Raw genomic sequence first — 19,233 nt, 5'->3', positions numbered from 1 at the left:
AATGCAGAATTACTGGCCTTTTTGTTTAAAATAATGGGCATTTAGCTGAGTGAGCAAATGGTCCCATCAAACCACTGTTCTTAAATCTCCTTTAACACTTCTCATCCGTGTGTTCTCTGAAGGCAGAATTTGCCAGCAATAGAGATTCTCCTCTGAAGGAATTATACTTAAACAATATTAAAATGTAGTTTTTGGTGGTTGGGATACCCAGCCTTTCACTGGAACCTGGGCAACCTTAAGAAAAATATTTTGTTTGAGATCCTAACATTCAGTCAGAGCCAGGAAGGTAGGCAATGCTGGGCTCTGTCAGCGTGCCTCTCTGGTCACGTGCTGGACGTCACCTTGTATGAAGTCCTTTCAAAGTCGCAACTTCACTGGCCGCCATCGGGCGGGCCTTGTGGTGGGCGACCATCTCCGAGATCCCGTGACGAGTCCATCGAGAAAGCAGGGAAAGAGACATCAGGATCGTGTTGCCTTGGCTGCACCGGAATTAGATGTCGTGAGTGGTTTCATTTTACGGACAGCACTACTCAACTTAAAGCAGACCATGCGGTGCTGACACGTGGGCACTCACCAGGAGCTGGGTGGCGGTGAGCAGCTGGAGGCCCCACCGCCTGTCGGCCTGCTGTGTGCGGGTCCACGTGTGCATTGCAGGAACGTTGGGGCGGGAGGAAACGTCGGGCACAGCTGTGAGCACAGCTGCTGAGCAGCACGCTGCCGCCGAGCGCTGGAGCGCGCGCTCTGTGCAGGAGGGTGGGCCGTCGGCAAAGATGAAGAACGTCGCAGGTGTCGTCTTCCAAACACAGCACTTTCGAACAGTGATCCATTCAAGGTCCAGGGATCCCCCAGCGCTGCTAGGAAAGTGGTTTCATTACACTGTCCCCGAGGGTGATTTTGTTCAAAATCCCAAGTTTAAGAGAGGAGGAGTCATCTGTCCATACAATGGATGTCGACAAACTTTTTTTTTTAGTCTGGAAAACCGATTTCCTCCGATGCCTGTGCAGCAGCTGTCTCAACTTGTCCTTGAAGAAGCTGGTGGTGAGCGTGTACAGTATCGGGTTCAAGGCACTGTTTACTGGCAGGAAAAAAATGACTACCCAGGAGGTGACCGTGCCTGGAGAAGAAGACAAAGCGTGAAAAACGGAAGTTGAAATTTTAAATAGACACCAAATACACATAACGTTTGGTAGTCAGTGCTGTTTTTGAGAGGGCTACCTTGTTCGCTTAAGTTTTCTCTCACTGACTTGAAAATCTCTTTGTCGGAAGAGCTTAAGAGCCCTAAATTCAATGTTCTACCATTTACCTTTTCTCCATTTCAGTAACTACTTCATAGGCTGTTACGAGGCCAAATGAGAGGAGATATGTAAAGCACATTCAAAATTCTAAATTGCTATATAATGTATTTTTCTTGTTTTCATTGTCTTTCTATATAGAAAAATAAGAAAATGAGGAAATAATTTTTAACCAATAGAACAGGGTTCAGGAAACTTCTGGACCAGGGACGGATGGGACTGCAGGCCTAGCTTTAGTCCTGGAGGCGGTCTTGCTTTTGCATTCCAGCTGTTCTGCGCAGAGTTCAGTCTGCTGATTTGAAGATCAACAAACAGTACGTCTCCAAACTTTATGAATTCCTTTCGGGCGAAGGCTTACAAACGCTAACAGAGTATTAAGGGAAAGATGCCATGGAAAGTCCTTTGTGAGGAGAAATTTAAGGTGATACCGTCCTCTCCAGGTACATCATTTGCTTGGTGAGGATAAAATGTATTTTCCCCTTAAGCGCAGCCTGCTCCTAGGGTCAGACCCTTCTCAGCTATGTGACCGTGGGCAAGTCACCTAGGCTCCCCAGACCCTCGCTGCCTCATTCATCTGTGACAGGGGGCTGACGATGACACCCGGGGCCAGAGTCAGCTCTGCGGACCGGACCGCACCTGTGACTCTCCAGCCCCACCGCACTGGGATGCCTCCTCCCACGTCATGGAGATTCTAAGAACTGCCGCTCAGTGCCTTGGGGGGCGGGGGGAAGGGTAAGGACATCAAAAGGCATAGAAAGAAGAGCTGGGGAGGTTGTTAGGACTAACCCCACCTGTCCCAGAGGTCTCGAACCAGCTGAGCATCTTAGTTGAAAAGCATTTATTTAATAATGCTATGTTAAAAAAATATATATGGTGTAAAGATGCATGAGATATTGTCCTCACTCCCCTGAAGTTTATAATTTGAAGGGAGCAGTAGATACATTAAAAATATCATGCCTACGTGAGGCAGTTTGTATGAAGCTTATAAGTGAGGTGCGGACAGAATGGAATGGGCGTTTAAGCAACGGAGTCGGATGGGAGTGGGCTGGGGAGAGGTCGGGAACGGCGCCGCGGGAGGGGGTGTTTGGGATGCACCTTGATGGATGAGAAGCTGCGTGGAGTAGGCTAGAGTCTTATGGGGCGAACGTATCACCCTGGCGGACGGAATGGCGTCAGCAAAAGCGAGACATTGAAAACGAAAGTGCAGGAAAAAACGCCCCCAAAACTCCAACGGGCCTGGATTGCAGAATTCGTGAGGGCGGGGAGGGGAGTGAGAAATGTCTTAATGCCGGTTCCGGCACTAGGAATTTATTCCAGGAGCAGAGGAGGTCGAGCGACGCTTCGGCCCTGTGGATTCGGGAATGTTAGGACATAACGCGTGGGATGTTTGGGAAGCTGCGGCCGACGAGTCGGTTGGCCAGGCCCCGCCCTGGGCAGCACCCTGCAGCTAACCCGGCCGTCTGGGCCCCGGACCGGCCGGGCCATTCCTGCAGCTCCAGCTCTCGTCGCCTGGCCGAGGCTCCCCATTGGCCAGCTCGATCTGTCTCTTCACTTCTGCATCTTATGTGGCTCGAGGGATGCCTGTGCCCTGCTGTGAGACCGAGCCGGTAGGTCGAGGGGACACCGCGGGTATTATGCGTCCTTTCCGCACTCAGGCAATGACGGGCCTCCCGGGGCTGCTGCTTGTACATCCAACACTCGCTCTTTCTTAAGGGCTTCCGGCATGTCAGCCCCCTGCTTGCCACCGCGGTACCAGGATGGATAAGACACAATCCCTGCCCTGGATGGACTCCCCGGGCAGGCTTGCCAGAGGCCCAAACAGTGCATTGAACGTGACCCCAAACTCTGTTGGACTGAGATTTGGGAGAAAGTCCTGGAGGCGCCAGGCGGGTGGAGTTCCGGGTGCCAGACCGGCTCCAAGTTCAGCTCTAACTAACAGGAGCCGATGTCCTCTGGCGGAGCAGGGCGTGAGCGGGGACTCTGGCCTCTGAGTGAGCCACTCGCACGGAACACGGAGCCGAGCGTGATGAACGAGCGCGTGCCCGGGCCCGTGGAACACACCGGCGCCCAGAATCACCCCGCAGAGGCCTTGGCCCCCGCAGACGGAGTGCAGGGCCCGGCCGGGGTAGCTCCTGCACGTCAACGCTTTGATCGCTACGTGTCCTCTGTGCCAAGAGCCACTCTCGCTCGCTTCATTTTTCTCTAGCTCCCGTTTTGACTCTTCTTGTGTAGATGGACCCACCTCCCAGTTTCTGTCTTAGAACACTGGTTATAAGACATAAGACACCAAGGGGAGAAATAACCTTTGATATTGAAGTTCTAAGTATTCGTGGAGAATTTATGGAAAATTATAAGACCCTGTGTTCTGACCTTGTCAGACAAAGGGCATAAGGAGGCACAGTGTACTTGGGAACAGAGAAGGGACTGACCTGGTATTTCCACTCGGAAGAGGGAAAGAATTTTAATTACAAACACAGGAATCCAGCAGATGGCGTCAGAGAACACTATAAAAAAAAAGCGGTTTGCAACAGCCACCTCTCGTCCAATGTGATTCCGCACTTCTGACGTCTGCAGGGCCGTTTTTTGAATGGAACAGAACATAATAATATAGGAAAACACAATGATGAGAAAAGCCAGCAAGTTCACACCTGTTGGGAAAAGCGCACCTATTAACATCTCGGGCGTGCACGTCGACAGTAAAAATACTGTTACTTGGTGTTCAGTATGGTACCTCTTCCCCTGTTCTTCCCAGAAGCATTTCTTTTGTATCGGCTCACTGGTACTCAGCTAAAACACCGAGTTCAAGGCTATCGGCTGGAATGAGCTAAAAGAATCGCCTTTGCCAGATCACAAAGAGAGTTCAAGTACATAAACTCTAGACTTCCAGACTTCTGAAATTCCGATGTAGGTATCATGAGGCAAATGTTAGTTTTTTAAAAGCAGGAAAAAGAGCTATTTTTTTTTTTTAGCTCTCTGAAAATTCAAAGCTTTAAGGCGTTATCGTAATCATGTGTATGTCCCCCAAAATAAGTATGACCCCACTTTTTTAGCTTGTAAATATGAATACAATAACCTTGAAATGTCGAAAAGATAATAGCTTTAGAAACATGATTCCTCATTTTTGGGGGTCTTAAATAAAAGCTAATGCATGGAATAAAAATACATTTTTGTTTCTTTTTCTTCAGCTTGTTTACAGTATTTAAACTAAAAAGAAATATTTAAACTAGAAAAAATGAGAAAAACTTAAAACTTCAATTATATGAATTACTCTTTTAGGATTAAATATGTTCAAAAGATTCTCAGTTAACATTATTATTAACATTATAATGCTGACTTCTTAGTCACTTTGTTAATCTTGCTTTAATAAAAATCCTGAGTGATCATCTTATTCCCCACAGTGAACATAAAATCAAAGTCGTTTTGAAGAAAGGTTCATCCGAATTAGTTGTACGTGAGGCTGGTGAAGTCTAGAGAGAGAGTATTATAAAGTCAAGATGTCCTGTTGCTTTTATCCAAACCGTTTCATATTCCATGAATCTCATTATACAGCCACCCAAGAGAATTTTATAAAATTGGTTTATCCTCGGCCTCTTGTCAGAACGTTAAGAATAAAATAAAAAGACTGCCAAAAGTGACCCTCTGGTACAAATTCTGAAAACAGACTTATAGATGCTCGGAAGCCTGTGCTCTGAATGCACCGTATGGGCATGTCAGCACGGGGACCCGGGCGATGAGAACAGGGAAATTGCTGTCCTTGGGACTTTTCTCTAAATCCAGTTCCATACCCAAATTTAAAATTACTTTTAAAATTAATTTAAAAATTCTTTTATTCTTTAAGCAGAAAGAAGGGCTCTAGGACTCCTCTCATAGGTAAGACAGGTAAGATAGGGGTGTGTGCGTGTGTGTGTTGCTAACTCTATATCCATCTGCAATATGCCACGGGCACTTAAATCGTTTCAGCTGACCTGCACACCTTGACCGCAAGGCCCAGCTGCACCGGACGCCCTATGCCCTTCGTTGAGGCCGATCCCCGCTTCCTGGCTTGGGCCTCCGAGTCTTCTACGTCTTCTCCTGGAACACAAGCTCTGCCTTCACTGACTAGTGCCTCCCCGTTCTTTGGGCCTCGGTTTGGACTCATTTCCACTTGGAGGCCTCCCCGGTCCCCAGATCTGGGGCTCTGAGAACAGGCTGTACTCCTCCTTCGTGATTTGTCAGCCTGTGACATGAGGATGTGTTTACTTGTCTTCATCCTCCTTTCTGGCTGTAGGTCTTTGAGAGCCAGTCTGTTGTATGTCCAGTTCCCAGAATAGAGCTTGGCCTAAAGTAAGTGCTTAATAAATCCATGTCGAATCAGTGAATGGAATATAAGGTAACATAGGGTAATGTAACTTAACACTGTGTGTGTGTGTGTGTGTGTGTGTGTGAGAGAGAGAGAGAGAGAGAGAGAGAGAGAGAGAGAGAGAGAAAGTGACTTTCTATGAAGTGCATCTATGCTAGGAACAGCTAGCTTATAATATCCTGGGATTGACATATCCATGAAAAAAAGGGCTATAAAACAGGATAGTATGCGAGGAGTATTATTAAAATAGTGCAAATAGGATATTTTGTCAGAGGAAGGAGAGGAGGGATAGATGGAGAAGAGCTGGGAACAGTGATTAGGGCCCTTTTATGGTGGGCTCACAGTGACTAATTTAAACTTGACCTTGGTAGCAGCGAGTGTAACTGAGGATCTCTGAGCAGAGACACACAGTTCTTTTGGTCCGCGGAGGCTCTAACAGTGGTAGTGACCACATAAATAGGAGAGAAGGACCTGGAGGACAAAAGAGCAAAAAAGGCTAATGTAATGATTCAGGGTTCAGGTAGTAAGATTTTAAACAAAGGTGGTGGCAGTGGGTAGAGAGGCTGAGACAAATAGAAAGCAGAGGCATATTTATATGAAAAATGTCTGTGAAAAAGAAAGGATGATAAGGCTTATTGACCCCTTAGACAGAAGGGGAAAGATGAGGAGAGAGAGCTGAAATGATAAGACTGCCCTAAAGAGGGCGTAGGAACGGCCTTGATTTTAAGCGAGAGATATGATATACCTATTAGATGATAAAAAAAAAAAAAGTTTTTGAACCTTAAAGGGCTAAACCGCTCATTCCTTTATAACAGAGAATATATAGCCATCTTTTATCAAATAAAAATAAAAATAAATATAAATAAGGGATTAAGAAAACAGAAAAGGAAAGAGTTTTCTGAAGCATCCTCACGTTGCTGACTTTCGAGCTGCATTTACCAAAAGTGATAAAGCTTCGTGGTACTTCCACTCAAATCATCTCCTGTGAGTGAGTTTCCAGAATTTTATTATGATTATTTATTTAGCTTACACCTGGAGCGTAAAAAGAATGAGTTCAAGTACCTTGGTAGGGTGAGAGGGCAAGGCGGGGTGACCTAGAACTTCTCTACCTCACAGTCACTACGCACGAATGTGGAGTCAGAGTCTGACAGATAATAAAAAAGCCATCCAGAGATCCCAACAGTATGTTTTTTATACTAAATCTCTATAACAAAAAATTTAATAAGAAATTCTATAAATACGCAGCAAGAACTTTTCTTTGAAAGGGACACAGTCTCAAATACCCTCATTTACTTTCTGAAATGAGCAAATATACCTTTGCTGAAATTTATGGTGTTCCTATCAAAATCACATTTGTCCAGGAAATGAAAAATATCATTTACCTAGGAAAATTCCAAGAGAATACCCTTTGCTCCCAGTGTCTTCTGTTTGGTCATAATGAAGTGGGAAACACACTCCATTCTTCCCATAAAAGTTTCCAAAATAGTCTTCATTCCAAAATGGAATAATAGCTATCAAAAATCCCACAATCCAGATGCCGGTGAGGATGGCCGAGGTCTGACGTTTCCCAGGGTGAAAGTTGCTGAAGGGAAAGACAATGACCAGGAACTTCTCCAACGTCAAGTACGTCAGCAACAGGACGGAGACTTCTGAGGACAGCATGGCCAGAACACCCATGAGGCGGCACTGCAGACTCTCCATCCACAGCAAGGCGTACTTCTGGTACTGCCCGCGGTACCTGATGTCGGAAACGCCAACGAAGAACAGGTAGACACCCATCAGGCAGTCCGCACCTGTGGAAGGATGGAGACGGGGCGTTGGCAGTTTCAAGCTTCTCCTTTTCCGTTCTAACGAACTAACCCTCTTAAGCGAACTAACATCGACAACTACACCAGTGCCTAGGAGCCATGGACTTCGAAAGCGCGCTTTTTCTGAGTCCTATGCTGTGTCTTAATTTTATAATTTTAAAAAACGGCGGTGGGGTAGTCGTTTTATAAACAGTAAACAAACATTACTTACATCACGAATAAAAGGAATGCTTTTCTGGGCTTGAGTAGTGTGGGTGTTACTGTAATTGAGGGTTAAACAAAGCTGAGTTTTATCACCCACAACCTGTCCTCCAGAATCCGTCCCTTGGCTCTTCGGCTCCCCGTTACCCCATTTCCAAGATACAACCCCCAGGGGTGTGTGGGTACTAGATCCCTGAAAACTCATACAATGTAGAGCAGAGCAGCCAAAGAGAACAAACCATCATAATTGTTTTTTTAAAAAAAATATGCCCAGCATACATCATTCACATTAAGTGCCATTGGCTGAAGGCCAGTTTATATCTAGAATACAGCTCACGGCTGTGCCATCCTGGGCCTGTATTACAGGAAACATACTTACAACAAAGGATTTTGATGGACATAGCGTGAGTCGTATTTTCAGCTTTAAAGAACGATCTCATACCAATGACAAAAAGATTTCCGAAGCAGGTTATGAACGCGATAACCCAGACACATATTCTGAGGATATCGTTAGCCAAGAGGTCCTCACATGAAGAAATGCCGTCGGTCAGGGGCATGCATATTCGGACGTGGGGAGCGTACGAGCAGTAGCGAAAGTTTTTGAAATAACTAAAGTCAAAGGGAAACACAGAGTCACTTCACAGCAAGGACACAGGAACCGAAGTCGCAGCCCTGCAGCTCGGTTAGGTGTGCAACTTCACTGGTTCTGTCGGTTTTTGTTTAGCTGACGTCTCGTTAATTATGGAGCTCTTCCTGAAATATTACCCTACCCTAGGCAGGGCGCTTCTCTGAAAGAAGAGCCCAGAGGACATAGATCCTGTGGCTTGTCTGAGGTGACCAGGGGAGGACATGAGAATGTGAAGTCCCCGTCACTTTAGATCATTCTCTAGGGTGTTAACAAAAAGTACATCGTCGTCGTGAAGTTGACCTTGAGCAGACAGACATTCAGCCACTGGGGTTTGGGATGCGAAGGCCCTCTGCAAACACCCTGCCTTGCACTTAGTCCTAAGTACAGGCCCTTTAGCCTCTTTTTCCCTGACGCCAGCAGGAAGGGGCGGGGGCAGGGTGGTCTCTGCTGGGAACACACTTCTTCCAAGGGCTGGAAGGACTTAACTGCTAGAGGAAAACAGGTTCGTTTGTGGTCCATGTGTTTACGACCCAGGTGTGTGGAATCCACCAGCGTTTGAACCGGGGCGGTCGTCTGGCTCACTGCCATTCCCCAAACCCGCATGATTGGGATCTTGTCCCCTGAAACTCATTCTAGTTTTGTAGTCTTTTACCACCTCTTTTAGTTCATTTCTCTCCTAATGCCTTTCCTTGCCCTCCCCGTTCAGTTGGTAGACCAGCAAGCTAAACGAAGCTTTATTTTGCCACAGCATCAAGGCCTCTTGTGATGGGACCCCCCCTAGCAAACCAGACCCTCCTCACCGGTCCTTCCCTTCCCAGCTCACCCCACCTAGACACACCGGCCTTCTTCTAGCCCTCAGACCGGTCAGGCGCACCCTTCCCTCTCTGCACTGCCGGAAAGACTCTTTCCTGGGATGTGGCCGGGACCGCTCCCTCCCTCCCTCCATCCGGGTCCCCTAGAACATCATCTCTCTCTGACATCTCCTTCTATCCATTTAGCTTGCCATACCCGTGCTCACGGCATTTATTAACTGTTTGTTCCTTGTTTACTTTCCAGTTCCCAAAGCCCCACGGACGCTCCATGGGGCAGACACTTCTCTCTCCTGATCAACCCTGTGTTCTCAGGCCCGGACCAGCGCCTGGCCCATGGGAACTACTCAGCAAACACTTCTTAGATGAGCAAATGAATGCTACGCCACGCAGTGCCACGAGGCCGGAGAGAGAGATTGGTCTAGGCTCCCAATACCATCTATCCAATTAAAGGAACTCGACGTATGAGTCTCTTGTTTCCTTATCCTTCCCTGGAATCCCTGACATGCACTTGACCTCTTGGTTCTTTCAGGACTCCATATGTCCACCGAAGTCAGACAGAGCCCACTCAGGTTTCTCTCGGTGACCCAGCCTGTCCCCCGACTGTGACAACGGCAGTGGTCGCGGGTGGAAGGAACGGGGTTATGGGCTGCAGGTGTTTCAGTAAGCGGTGGACAAGGAAGATGGAATAAGGATGAGGGCACTTAGTAGGGACGCGACTAAGTTAACGCATTTCCTGTGAACCGTCGGGTCCTTGACCTCAGCCTACGGCTCACGTTTAAAGCTGCAGCTTCTCTATCAAGTTCTAGAAAAGGCCGCATTTCTCTCTCCCAAGACCTCAGATTCTGCCTGCAACGAGGAAGCGAGAGCCTCCATTTATATTTATCTACCGGCGCCACAGAAAGGGCAACTGTAAAAACCACGTGGATATGCGTCATCAAACGCTTGGTTTGTAGTAACCACACCTGCGCAGACACAAACAAAATATTTTCCCCCAAAAAAACCACCTTCACACCAACCACAGCAGCACCTGCTGTGCCCAACTTGTAATCTGACACCGCATCCTCCCTATTGTTGTGGATGACAATGGTTAATTTTTGAAATCATGAACACATAGATTATACAGTTGATAAAGAAATGATCATGTCATAAACACATATATTAGCACAACTTACACAGTGCACTTTAGCCAAATATATTAAAGTGACTTATCAAAAACTACTATAAAGATTAATTACCTCCATTTTGAAGTGCACTTAGTAACAGTAACAACACCTGGAATTTATATAGCACCTTTCTTCCTAAGGGCTCAAATCTTAGAGCAACCGACTGCTCATTCATGTGAGGTGCATTAATGTTCCCAGGTCTCCTGAGTACCATTTAGCCAGTGACTTCATCTTGTGTAATGTGTGGCATTCTGGTACCCTGATCTCTTATTGGACCTCAATTGGATAAACAGCGTGTTTCCAGAGAGGAGTGTCATTCATGTCGCCACATCATAATATTGAACTCTATTTGAACAGGGACCAAAGGTGACAAAATTAAAAAGTTCTCAATAAAATGACTTTTCTTGCACACACACACACACACAAAAAAAACACATTGCAATGACACATTAGGCAGTTAGCACTAAAATATCTGCAACATTTCGCCATGCGGTCTTCTCTGTTCTTTCATACATACATACATGTGAGAAAGATTCCTCATGGGTTGAAACATGTGTGTGTTTATATTTGGAATCTCTATCCTTACCAGGTCTCTGCAAAACAAGCACAAAAGGTTTCACGGTTTTAGGGTTTCAGTTTTTCACAACCGCGTTCTTTGGCATATCCTAAATACCACACGCTTCGAAACGGTACGTTACCAGTTCGAAGTAGGATGAGGACTTCACAATTAATCTGTCATAGAAAATTACCATTTCTATTTATGTACGTCGGAGCCGATTTCGTCACTTCATGTGCGGAATCACATTCTAATACAACACTTTCATTCGTGGCTTTCGTTTAAAAATGGTGCTGGTGAGTGGTGTAATTATGAAATTGGCCTGATGGTTTTCTCTGAGAAACCACGGAGTGTGAGCTAGAGGGTTTTAGACAGGAGCCGCTACGTTAGACCTGAGAACCTCACCGCAGCGAGGCTGCGAGAATCCGGATTTCAACAGTTTTCCTGGCCTGTGCGTCTTTAAGGGGAAAAGCGTGGAAGCCTAAGAGGAACCCCAATTCAGGACAATTGTTTTCCAAGACAACCGTGGGAAGCATAATTCCTTTAATTCTCCCCGCCCTGTAAGATGTGTTCAGAGGCTTCTTCAAATATGGGTTCTTTGAAGACCTATTTAGGATGGCATGGATCAGGGGGGCCCGCCATGTTCTCAGGAGCCAGAGTCGGAGAGAGGACAATCTAAAAAGACAGAAGCCTTTTACTTTGAGGGTTTATTTTGAAAGGTGTCTGATTCTCATCCCATTTCTCTTTGGCTAATCTGTGTAAGAATCTCTCGACTCACTTCCCCCTGAAGCCTTCACAGAGGAGGCGCGTGCGCCTGGCTCTCCAGCCGTCCAGCGTGAGCCCCTCCCGAGTCCTCCTTCAAGGATTCTCCTCCCTTCTTTCTTTCACTCTCTGGCTTTCACCTGGACTTATCACAGTTTCAGCTTTGCGTGGATTATGTGATTATTGGATTCATAGCCTCTAGTTTCCAAAAAGCAGACGCCACTATACCCTGAGTGCCTAAGACAGTGAGTGCTATAAAAAGGTCGGTGGCCAATAAATGTAATATGCTTAAATGAATCTTTAGAAAAAAAAATTAATGAGATAGTAAAGAAAAGAAGAAAGAAAAGGACAGAGTAAATATAACGCTACTACTTGGACTTTGCAGAAAGACAGGACATGGTACCTGGATATTTTGCCTTTCAGAATTTGGTATGTGGTCATTGAAGGGAACAATTATTTTGCCCACATTCCCAAGGTCTAGTCTTATATCTAAAAACAACGCGATATATATATATATATTTATGGTCCAGCTTCTTGAGAGTGGCACCAAGTCCTTCAGCAGTGGCTACTCACTAACGCTTGCTGAGAGAGAATCTAAATGTTGCATTCGGTTTCAATAGAAAATTATTTAGCAAGGCTAAAACGTGATATTAAGACTCGGTCTTTGGGATTTGATGAAGAAAAGCTTTGGAACAAGAGTGGGTAATGCAGTATGCTGTCATGTAAAAACAGAGAAAATTTGACAATGGTGATTTATGGGAAAGAGATGAACTTCAAAGGATGACTGGTAGACTTCTTGGCACCATTTGCAACTGAACGTGTTTGAAATTTTAAAATACTAAACAGAGGTAATTGTCCGAATGTTATCTTTGTGGGACTATTTTTTTCTGTACTGATTGAAAATTTAAAATCACGTGTTGCAGATTGACAGCAAGTTGATTGCTATAGGGGAGGGGGAAAGACAAAAGCAGGTAATTCTTACTTAACTTGTTCTTCACCAATGGTTTAGTAACAAAACGATTGCAAATTTAATTCTTCGCAAAAACTATAGGACGAGATTTTCCCATATGAATCTGGTTTTCAAGAAGGAGCTCTATGTAGCTCCAAACACAGAAATGGCCTTTACACAGAATTAAATGATTAAAGAGAGAGAGAGAGAGAGAGAGAGAGAGAGAGACATTGTTGTCATTTAGGACCTACGTGACGGTAACCAGGGCATTCACGACTGTCTGAGGATGCACGCTCAGATTAAAAGCCCTCCTGTGCATAAAATGGCCATTGAAAACTAGACGTGTTTCTAAGTGAAGTATATCCACTAAGATAATAATCGACACACCGTCACATTTCACTTACAGAGACTGAAGTTGTTTAAGACTTTCGAACTGGTTCTTGTGGAGATACAAAAGAGGGTTGGACGACAGATTCCTTTTGTACCATTCGAAGGAAGAAGAAAAGAGGCATCACGATGTTATTATTTTGGACGCTCAAGACGTTGCTGTTTCAAGCTGATGACAGTGGTAAGGAGAACTTACAGTTTTTGTAGAAGCTTCAAGTCTTTAAAAGTGTGGGCTGGAAGCTCCGTTATCATATTGCTAGACAGGTCCCTGTTGGTGACAGTGAAAACCCAAAACAGTTACATTGGAAATAAATGACACAGTTATTACTCTTCATAATTATTGTCCCATTTGATGTAACAGAAAATGTGATTCAATTTAACCAACCTGATAATTTGTTACGCAACCAGGCCGGGTGAGTCGGCCAAATAGACATGTTTTCCATCACTTCGAGACATGTGACATTTTGCTCATCCAGTTCCTGTCTGGAATTTCCTCTTAATCCCTCTCCAGCACATTCCCATCCTGGCTTCAGTATCTACTTAATTAATTTCCTCCACTCTAGGTACTCTCTGTACATAACTACCGTTCATTGTTTCTGTGATCCTTCTTGCTTCATTTACGTGATATCTTGTTTATCCAACTATATTATAAGCTTTCTGAGGTCAAAATGAATGTTTTCTACTTATTTCGCATTCCAACTAAGCTAGTATTGTTGTATGTGCAGTATCTGCCCAGACGATCTCGAATGGGTAAGTTCACACATTTTTATATGGTACTATGTTTTTTAGAAGAATTGAGAATTTAGAATTAAATATAATAGGACTGTTCGATCCAGACAGAATTATAGGGAAGTGTTTTTACAGAATGAGGAAAAGAAATTTGTTAGGATCGAAAGGAATCAGGATGCTTTAAGAGTCCAAAATCTCCTTTCTGAGTCAGGAGAGATGTGAAAAGTAAAACAGATGTGAAATTGCCTAAGAGTCAAACAAAAGATCTAATTTATTTCTGATGCTTTGAAGCTGCCGATGGATGTTTGGGAGTTATAAATTATTAAGACAGTTCTTTCTCTAAAGAAGCTTACAATTCGAGTAAATGCCCAATCGCAGAACAAGGAAAGAATGAAGCAAGTGATATTACGGAAGTACAGAGAAGAAACAGAGGCTAGAAGGGACGGGCGCAAAATGTTCAAAATGATGAAAAGCAAAGCTCGGCACCTGAGATCACTCTCCCCAGCAAGGCCGTCATTTAGAATAGAAGGACAGATAAAGAGCCTCCCAGACAAGAAAAAGTTAAAGGAGTTTGTCATCACCAAACCAGTATAACAAGAAATGTTAAAGGGACTTCTTGAAGAAGATCAAAAATATGAATAATAAAATGGCAATAACTACATAGCTATCAATAATTACTTTAAATATAAATAGATTAAATACTTCAATCAAAAGACAGAGGATGGCCGAATGGATAAGAAAATAAGACCCACGTGGCCATGGATAGACAATTAGATAAAAAAAATAAAATAAAATAAAACAACTTCCATATATACAATGTACTATTACTCAACCATAAAAAAGATTGAAATCTTGCCATTTGCAGCAACATGGATGGACCTAGAGGGTATTATGCCGAGTGAAGTAAGATAGAGAAAGACAAATACCATATGATTTCACTTATATGTGGAATCTTAAAAACAAAATAAACAAATGAGCAAAACAGAAACAGACGCATAGACGCAGAGAACAAACTGATGGTTACCAGATGGGAGGGTGTTCGGGGGATTGGGTGAAAAGGGGAAGGAATTTCGAAGTACAAATTGGCAGCTAAAAAAATAGTCACAGGAATGTAAGAACAGCACAGGGAATATAGTCAGCAATATTGTGACGACTACGTGTGGTGCCAGGTGGGGACTAGACTAATTGGGGCATCACTTCGTAAGTTATGTTCGTGTGTAACCACTGTGCTCTGCCCGTGAAGTGAATATAAAATAATATTGAATGCCAACTCTAATTGGAAAACTTAAAAAAAAAATTTTTTTTTAAGAAACAGAGGAAGGAGTCCTTGAACTTGGCCTGGGACATTTGGGCACGTCCGGACAAAGGTCGATGACGGCCACGGAACGAAAGGCGAGCCAGCAGCCTTTCAGCTGAGGGTCGGGCAGGGTCAGAGGAGCAGACGCTCGGAAGTCAGTGACTCCTTCAGCAGGTGGAGAGTGGTCAGCGCAGGTGGAGGGCAGAAGGGATGGGGAGGTGGAGAGGATGGGAGCCCGGAAGAGCACGTGGGGGCCGTGCGAGGGCCGCGGACAGCTTCCGGCCAGCGTTTCCCAGAGTCAGTCCGGGCACAGAAATGAGGAGGAGGCCGATAAAAAGAGCGCATCCCTGCTTCATGCCCGGAGTTATCACGTCAGAGGCTCAGGGAGGGCAGGTGGCGCCTGCCAACAGCTGCGATTCTTCTGAACGCGGACATTTGAGAATGTGCCAGGGACCGTGCTAAGCAGCATGCAACAAGGAGGGAGACTGTTAACCAGGACAGAGGCGTGACATGCTCTGGGCCATGGGATGACATTTCCGCCAGAAGCCAGAGTTGGAGGAGTGGCCCGGCTGGAGGCTCTGGCCCTGGGCAGGCCAAAGAGGGCTTCAGGGAGGCACCAGCAGGACGTGAAGCAGAAAGAGAGTTAGAGGGGAAGGGAGCGGTCTGAGCCGGCGAGCCCGGAAGGCCGCGGGCGCCGCTAAGATGGCAAGTCTAGGGCGAGACGCTGGCAGTGGGGGAAGGGTCGTCTGTAGGCTTAGTTTTAACAGATTGCTCTCCAGGGGCCACGGTGACATCTAAGTGTAGAGGTCCTGCCACCCGGTGCTCCAGACGGGAGGAGCAGGCCTGGGCCGTGGCGTGGAACGACGGCCACTCGCACGCCCGGGCCAGAGCGTGACCGCCACGCAAGGCGACGGCGACCTCGCACACCTAGAAATCGCCCCGCACAGTGTCGCACTGAAACATGAAGGCTGGTCTTTGTGGGGAAAGGACTTCAGGGGCCTCACGTGAGCACACTTCTCTCTCTCTCTCCAGGAGGGGTCTGCCGTCACGAAGACACAGTGGCATTACCCAACACTTCTGTGAACTCAAGGACCAGAAAGGCCTGTCCGAGTTAACCTTTATCTCACTGACACTGTGTGCCTTGGACTGGGATGTCTAGTGGTCTTACAAAAGCAAGCTCCTGTCTCTTAATGGGGCCTTTTGTTTCAGTGGGGGGGGGGGGGTCTGCCCGAGGGTCGGATAAGAGGAGGAGTAGGAAGTGTTTCAGAATGTGGACTCCATACCACCGGTTCCTGAAATTTGTATCTAAAACCCATCCGCCCGTCCTCATCGCCCCGAAACCCAAACCCGAGGTCTGATCAAGAAGGCCCCCGTGATAAATGAGGGAGCTCTCCCGAGTGAGCTGCCCTTAATTTTTTTGCCTTTTTTTTTTTTTTGTAATATGTTTCATTCTAAAGCAGTGCCGCACACACTAGGCACTTAATAAATATTTGTGGATTCGGTTTATGCAATTCATTAATTAGATTAAAGTATCTTAGTTACTTATGAATTATTTTTCCAATTACTCTCATCGAGTTATTTCCCTCAGTCTTTTCTGGGTTTCAAAAGCAGGTATAAAGAATGGGGGAGAGGTTAAGAAATTAATTTCCGTTTTAAGCCTCAGATCAGGATGGGGAGTTTCTTATACTAATCGGCACTGTCGTAACAAGAAATACTTAATTTTAACTTGCAATGACACACAATTACGTGGGTAGCCTTGAAGCAACAGCAAGACAGATGCTTTTAAAAGGCTCAGATCTACAAAACGTACGTTCGAACAGAAAAGGTCCCATGGGCTCTCTGAATACTTTACAATGAGCCTAAGCCTCATTCTCATTCTAGATTTCAGTATTTGCTTTATCTGCTCTAGAAGTCACAATTTCTCAAGGGATAACGAGCATCTTCGTTCCCGCGTTCCGTTATAATTAATTAATAATATCGCAGTCTGTCAGTTATTCAATCGGTAAGCGTCTATTGAGAATTAACTTTAGCCATTAAAGAGCTCTCAGCTTAAGGAGCTAGGAAAACTCATTTATTCCCAAACACACATACACGTGAAATCACCCAAAGGAGATCGTGGGAAAATTAGAGTAGTCTACAACCACATCGAGCTCACCGTCTGGTTTTAGATGGCTTTTGACTCTAGGATAATGTTGGTTTTCTGAATGGATTTCGAATATCCAGTAGTCTACAGGATTTTGATTGCTACTAGTGGAAAAGCAGTCTCACTAGTCATTTCAATTTATCATCGTGGAAGAAGCAATCATATTTTCCTAGTAGACAATGCTACTTACAGTTCTCCTAAATTTTTTAATGAAGAAAATGTCTTCTCTGGAACAAAATCAATTTGATTTCTAGGCAGAAACCTGTAAGACATGGCGAGAGTCAGCGCTGTTGGTTTGGGTCTGCTGCAACAACCAGTTCTCTGGAGAGGCCACTGATCCAGTGGGGTTTGCTGAGCCTCCTGCGAAGTCTCAGAGCGGGGTGGGTTCGGGCGTGAGAGTTAAGGCAGGCGTTTGTCCCGGAGGACATCCACCAGGTCTCTCCAGGAAACGCTGCCATGAGTAATTTGAGGTGCTTGAGTGCGGTCTACAAAGCTACACTTTGTCCAGATTCTCATTATTTTAGCGAGTGTTTCTTCCCCAAAGACACGCGAGTAACAACCAATTCGGACCCTGTTTAAAAATCCTCAAGAAACCTTAGAGAGGAACCCTATGGAAGGCATGTTTCTTAGGAGAGGGGCAGAGAGAGCAAAGCTGAGCCAGCCCTGTAGCAGTTTCTGGGGCCACAAACGAATTTTAAATCTGGTGGGTCACGGTGGATTTACAATCCCTCTGTCTGGAAACGGAATTCTCCACCAGAAGTGGCGGAAAGGGGGAGCCAGCCACCAACTGCCTCCCGGAGGTGCAGGATGACATAATGGGTGTGAAAGTGATTCAAAAGCTATGCCGAGCCAAACCGCGCTCTCTCTTGTTATCCATGACAAAAGGAAGAAACTCTTTGCATCTCCTGAGTGGGGTAGCCTCTCCTCTCATCAAACAGGCACATCTGCCCTCTGACGGACAACTGTGCCCCAGCGACAGCCCTGGCTCTTAGTTTAATGGAGAAAGTTGATTTCACCGCCACAAATGGATAGACTGCGATTTTTCTTTTCCAGCCATCCATCCAACCAACCGACCTCCATTACCAGGTGTGCGCTATGCACGGTAAACTATGATTAAAGCAAAAGCAGCATACACGTGTTTTTAAGTTTACCAGTGCAAATGTGCCAATCGACCAATCCGTCTGCCTCCCTGCCGTCACCAAAGGCGTACTCGGCAATCAGAATCACCGGTCAGACTCTTTGGCCAATCAGAACACATTAGATGTTTTTCCCTTTAGGAGAAAATTTTCGTTTATGTATTTATGTTTTTTAGAGAGCGAGTGGGGCATCAGGTGATAAGCGTCACTGGCAATAACGATCGTCGTATAGCTAACCACTTTCACACGCATGATCTCATCTCCTCGCTCGTGGGTTGAGGTACCAGCTCGGCTAAGAGGACGCACAGAGATGGTGACTGTTTTCGGAAACAAGGAGAGCAGCTGGAGACCTAAACGCTGGCAGCTAAAGGGAAGGCTCGGCCCCAGCGCCAAAATCAGTAAATCCACGTGTGCGTTTCTGAGTAGTGCTGTCTCTCACCAAGGCTGTAAATAAGACGCTACTTTAAAATTCCTTGTCAATGTTTCCTGGTGATGTCCAAACCTATCGGGCGGCCCCTTGTTTACCGAAGTCCGTTGAGTACTTACAGCACGGTGAGGGCATTGCACGACAGGAAGGTGGAATTCGTGACGCGCTTTATCCCGTTGCCTTCCAAATCCCTGCAAGGCACGGAGGAAAAAAAAGATGTTGAATGTTTTGGCACAGATCGTATGCCTAGAGACCCTTTCTGTTGATCTAGCGCTGAGTTTCATTTTGACTTCCTTCCAAGTTTTATGCTTTCCTCCCGATTATTCTCATTATGCTTCTTTTCGCCTTTCAATTGACGTCGGAACTTAGTAAGATTGAAGGAAATGGAAGCCCAACACTTCGCAAGCATCTGTGTGTGCTGGATGCCATGCCGTTGGCCACTGTGATGTTGCCACCATAATAGCAGTACCTGTCACTTATCGGGCTTTCACGCCGTGGGGTACTACTCCGAGTGCATAACACAGAGCTCCTGCCATGTTTTGTCAAGCCAGGGGACACACAGCCAGTGAGTGCTAGAATCGACCTTCGAACCCAGATCTGTCTA

At 45.6% G+C, this 19,233-nt stretch overlaps 1 protein-coding gene across 1 annotated transcript in view; it reads right to left on the bottom strand.

The window, feature by feature from the left end:
• Positions 1-627: 627 nt before the first annotated feature.
• RXFP2 (relaxin family peptide receptor 2) overlaps positions 628-19,233 on the bottom strand; it is a 42,908-nt gene continuing 24,302 nt past the window's right edge. The window contains exons 10-18 of the mRNA XM_036228421.1: positions 18,749-18,820; positions 17,257-17,328; positions 13,094-13,165; positions 12,915-12,986; positions 10,765-10,836; positions 8,020-8,249; positions 7,014-7,424; positions 3,722-3,940; positions 628-1,114 (exon numbers count right to left, since the gene is read on the bottom strand). Coding sequence (XP_036084314.1) covers positions 855-1,114; positions 3,722-3,940; positions 7,014-7,424; positions 8,020-8,249; positions 10,765-10,836; positions 12,915-12,986; positions 13,094-13,165; positions 17,257-17,328; positions 18,749-18,820 — 1,480 coding nt within the window. The 3' untranslated portion in view covers positions 628-854. The remainder of the gene's footprint in view (positions 1,115-3,721; positions 3,941-7,013; positions 7,425-8,019; positions 8,250-10,764; positions 10,837-12,914; positions 12,987-13,093; positions 13,166-17,256; positions 17,329-18,748; positions 18,821-19,233) is intronic.

The sequence above is a fragment of the Rousettus aegyptiacus genome, unplaced genomic scaffold (genome assembly GCF_014176215.1).
Source record: "Rousettus aegyptiacus isolate mRouAeg1 unplaced genomic scaffold, mRouAeg1.p scaffold_m13_p_11, whole genome shotgun sequence".
Taxonomy (NCBI): domain Eukaryota; kingdom Metazoa; phylum Chordata; class Mammalia; order Chiroptera; family Pteropodidae; genus Rousettus; species Rousettus aegyptiacus.
This window is presented reverse-complemented; position numbering and strand designations above follow the sequence as displayed.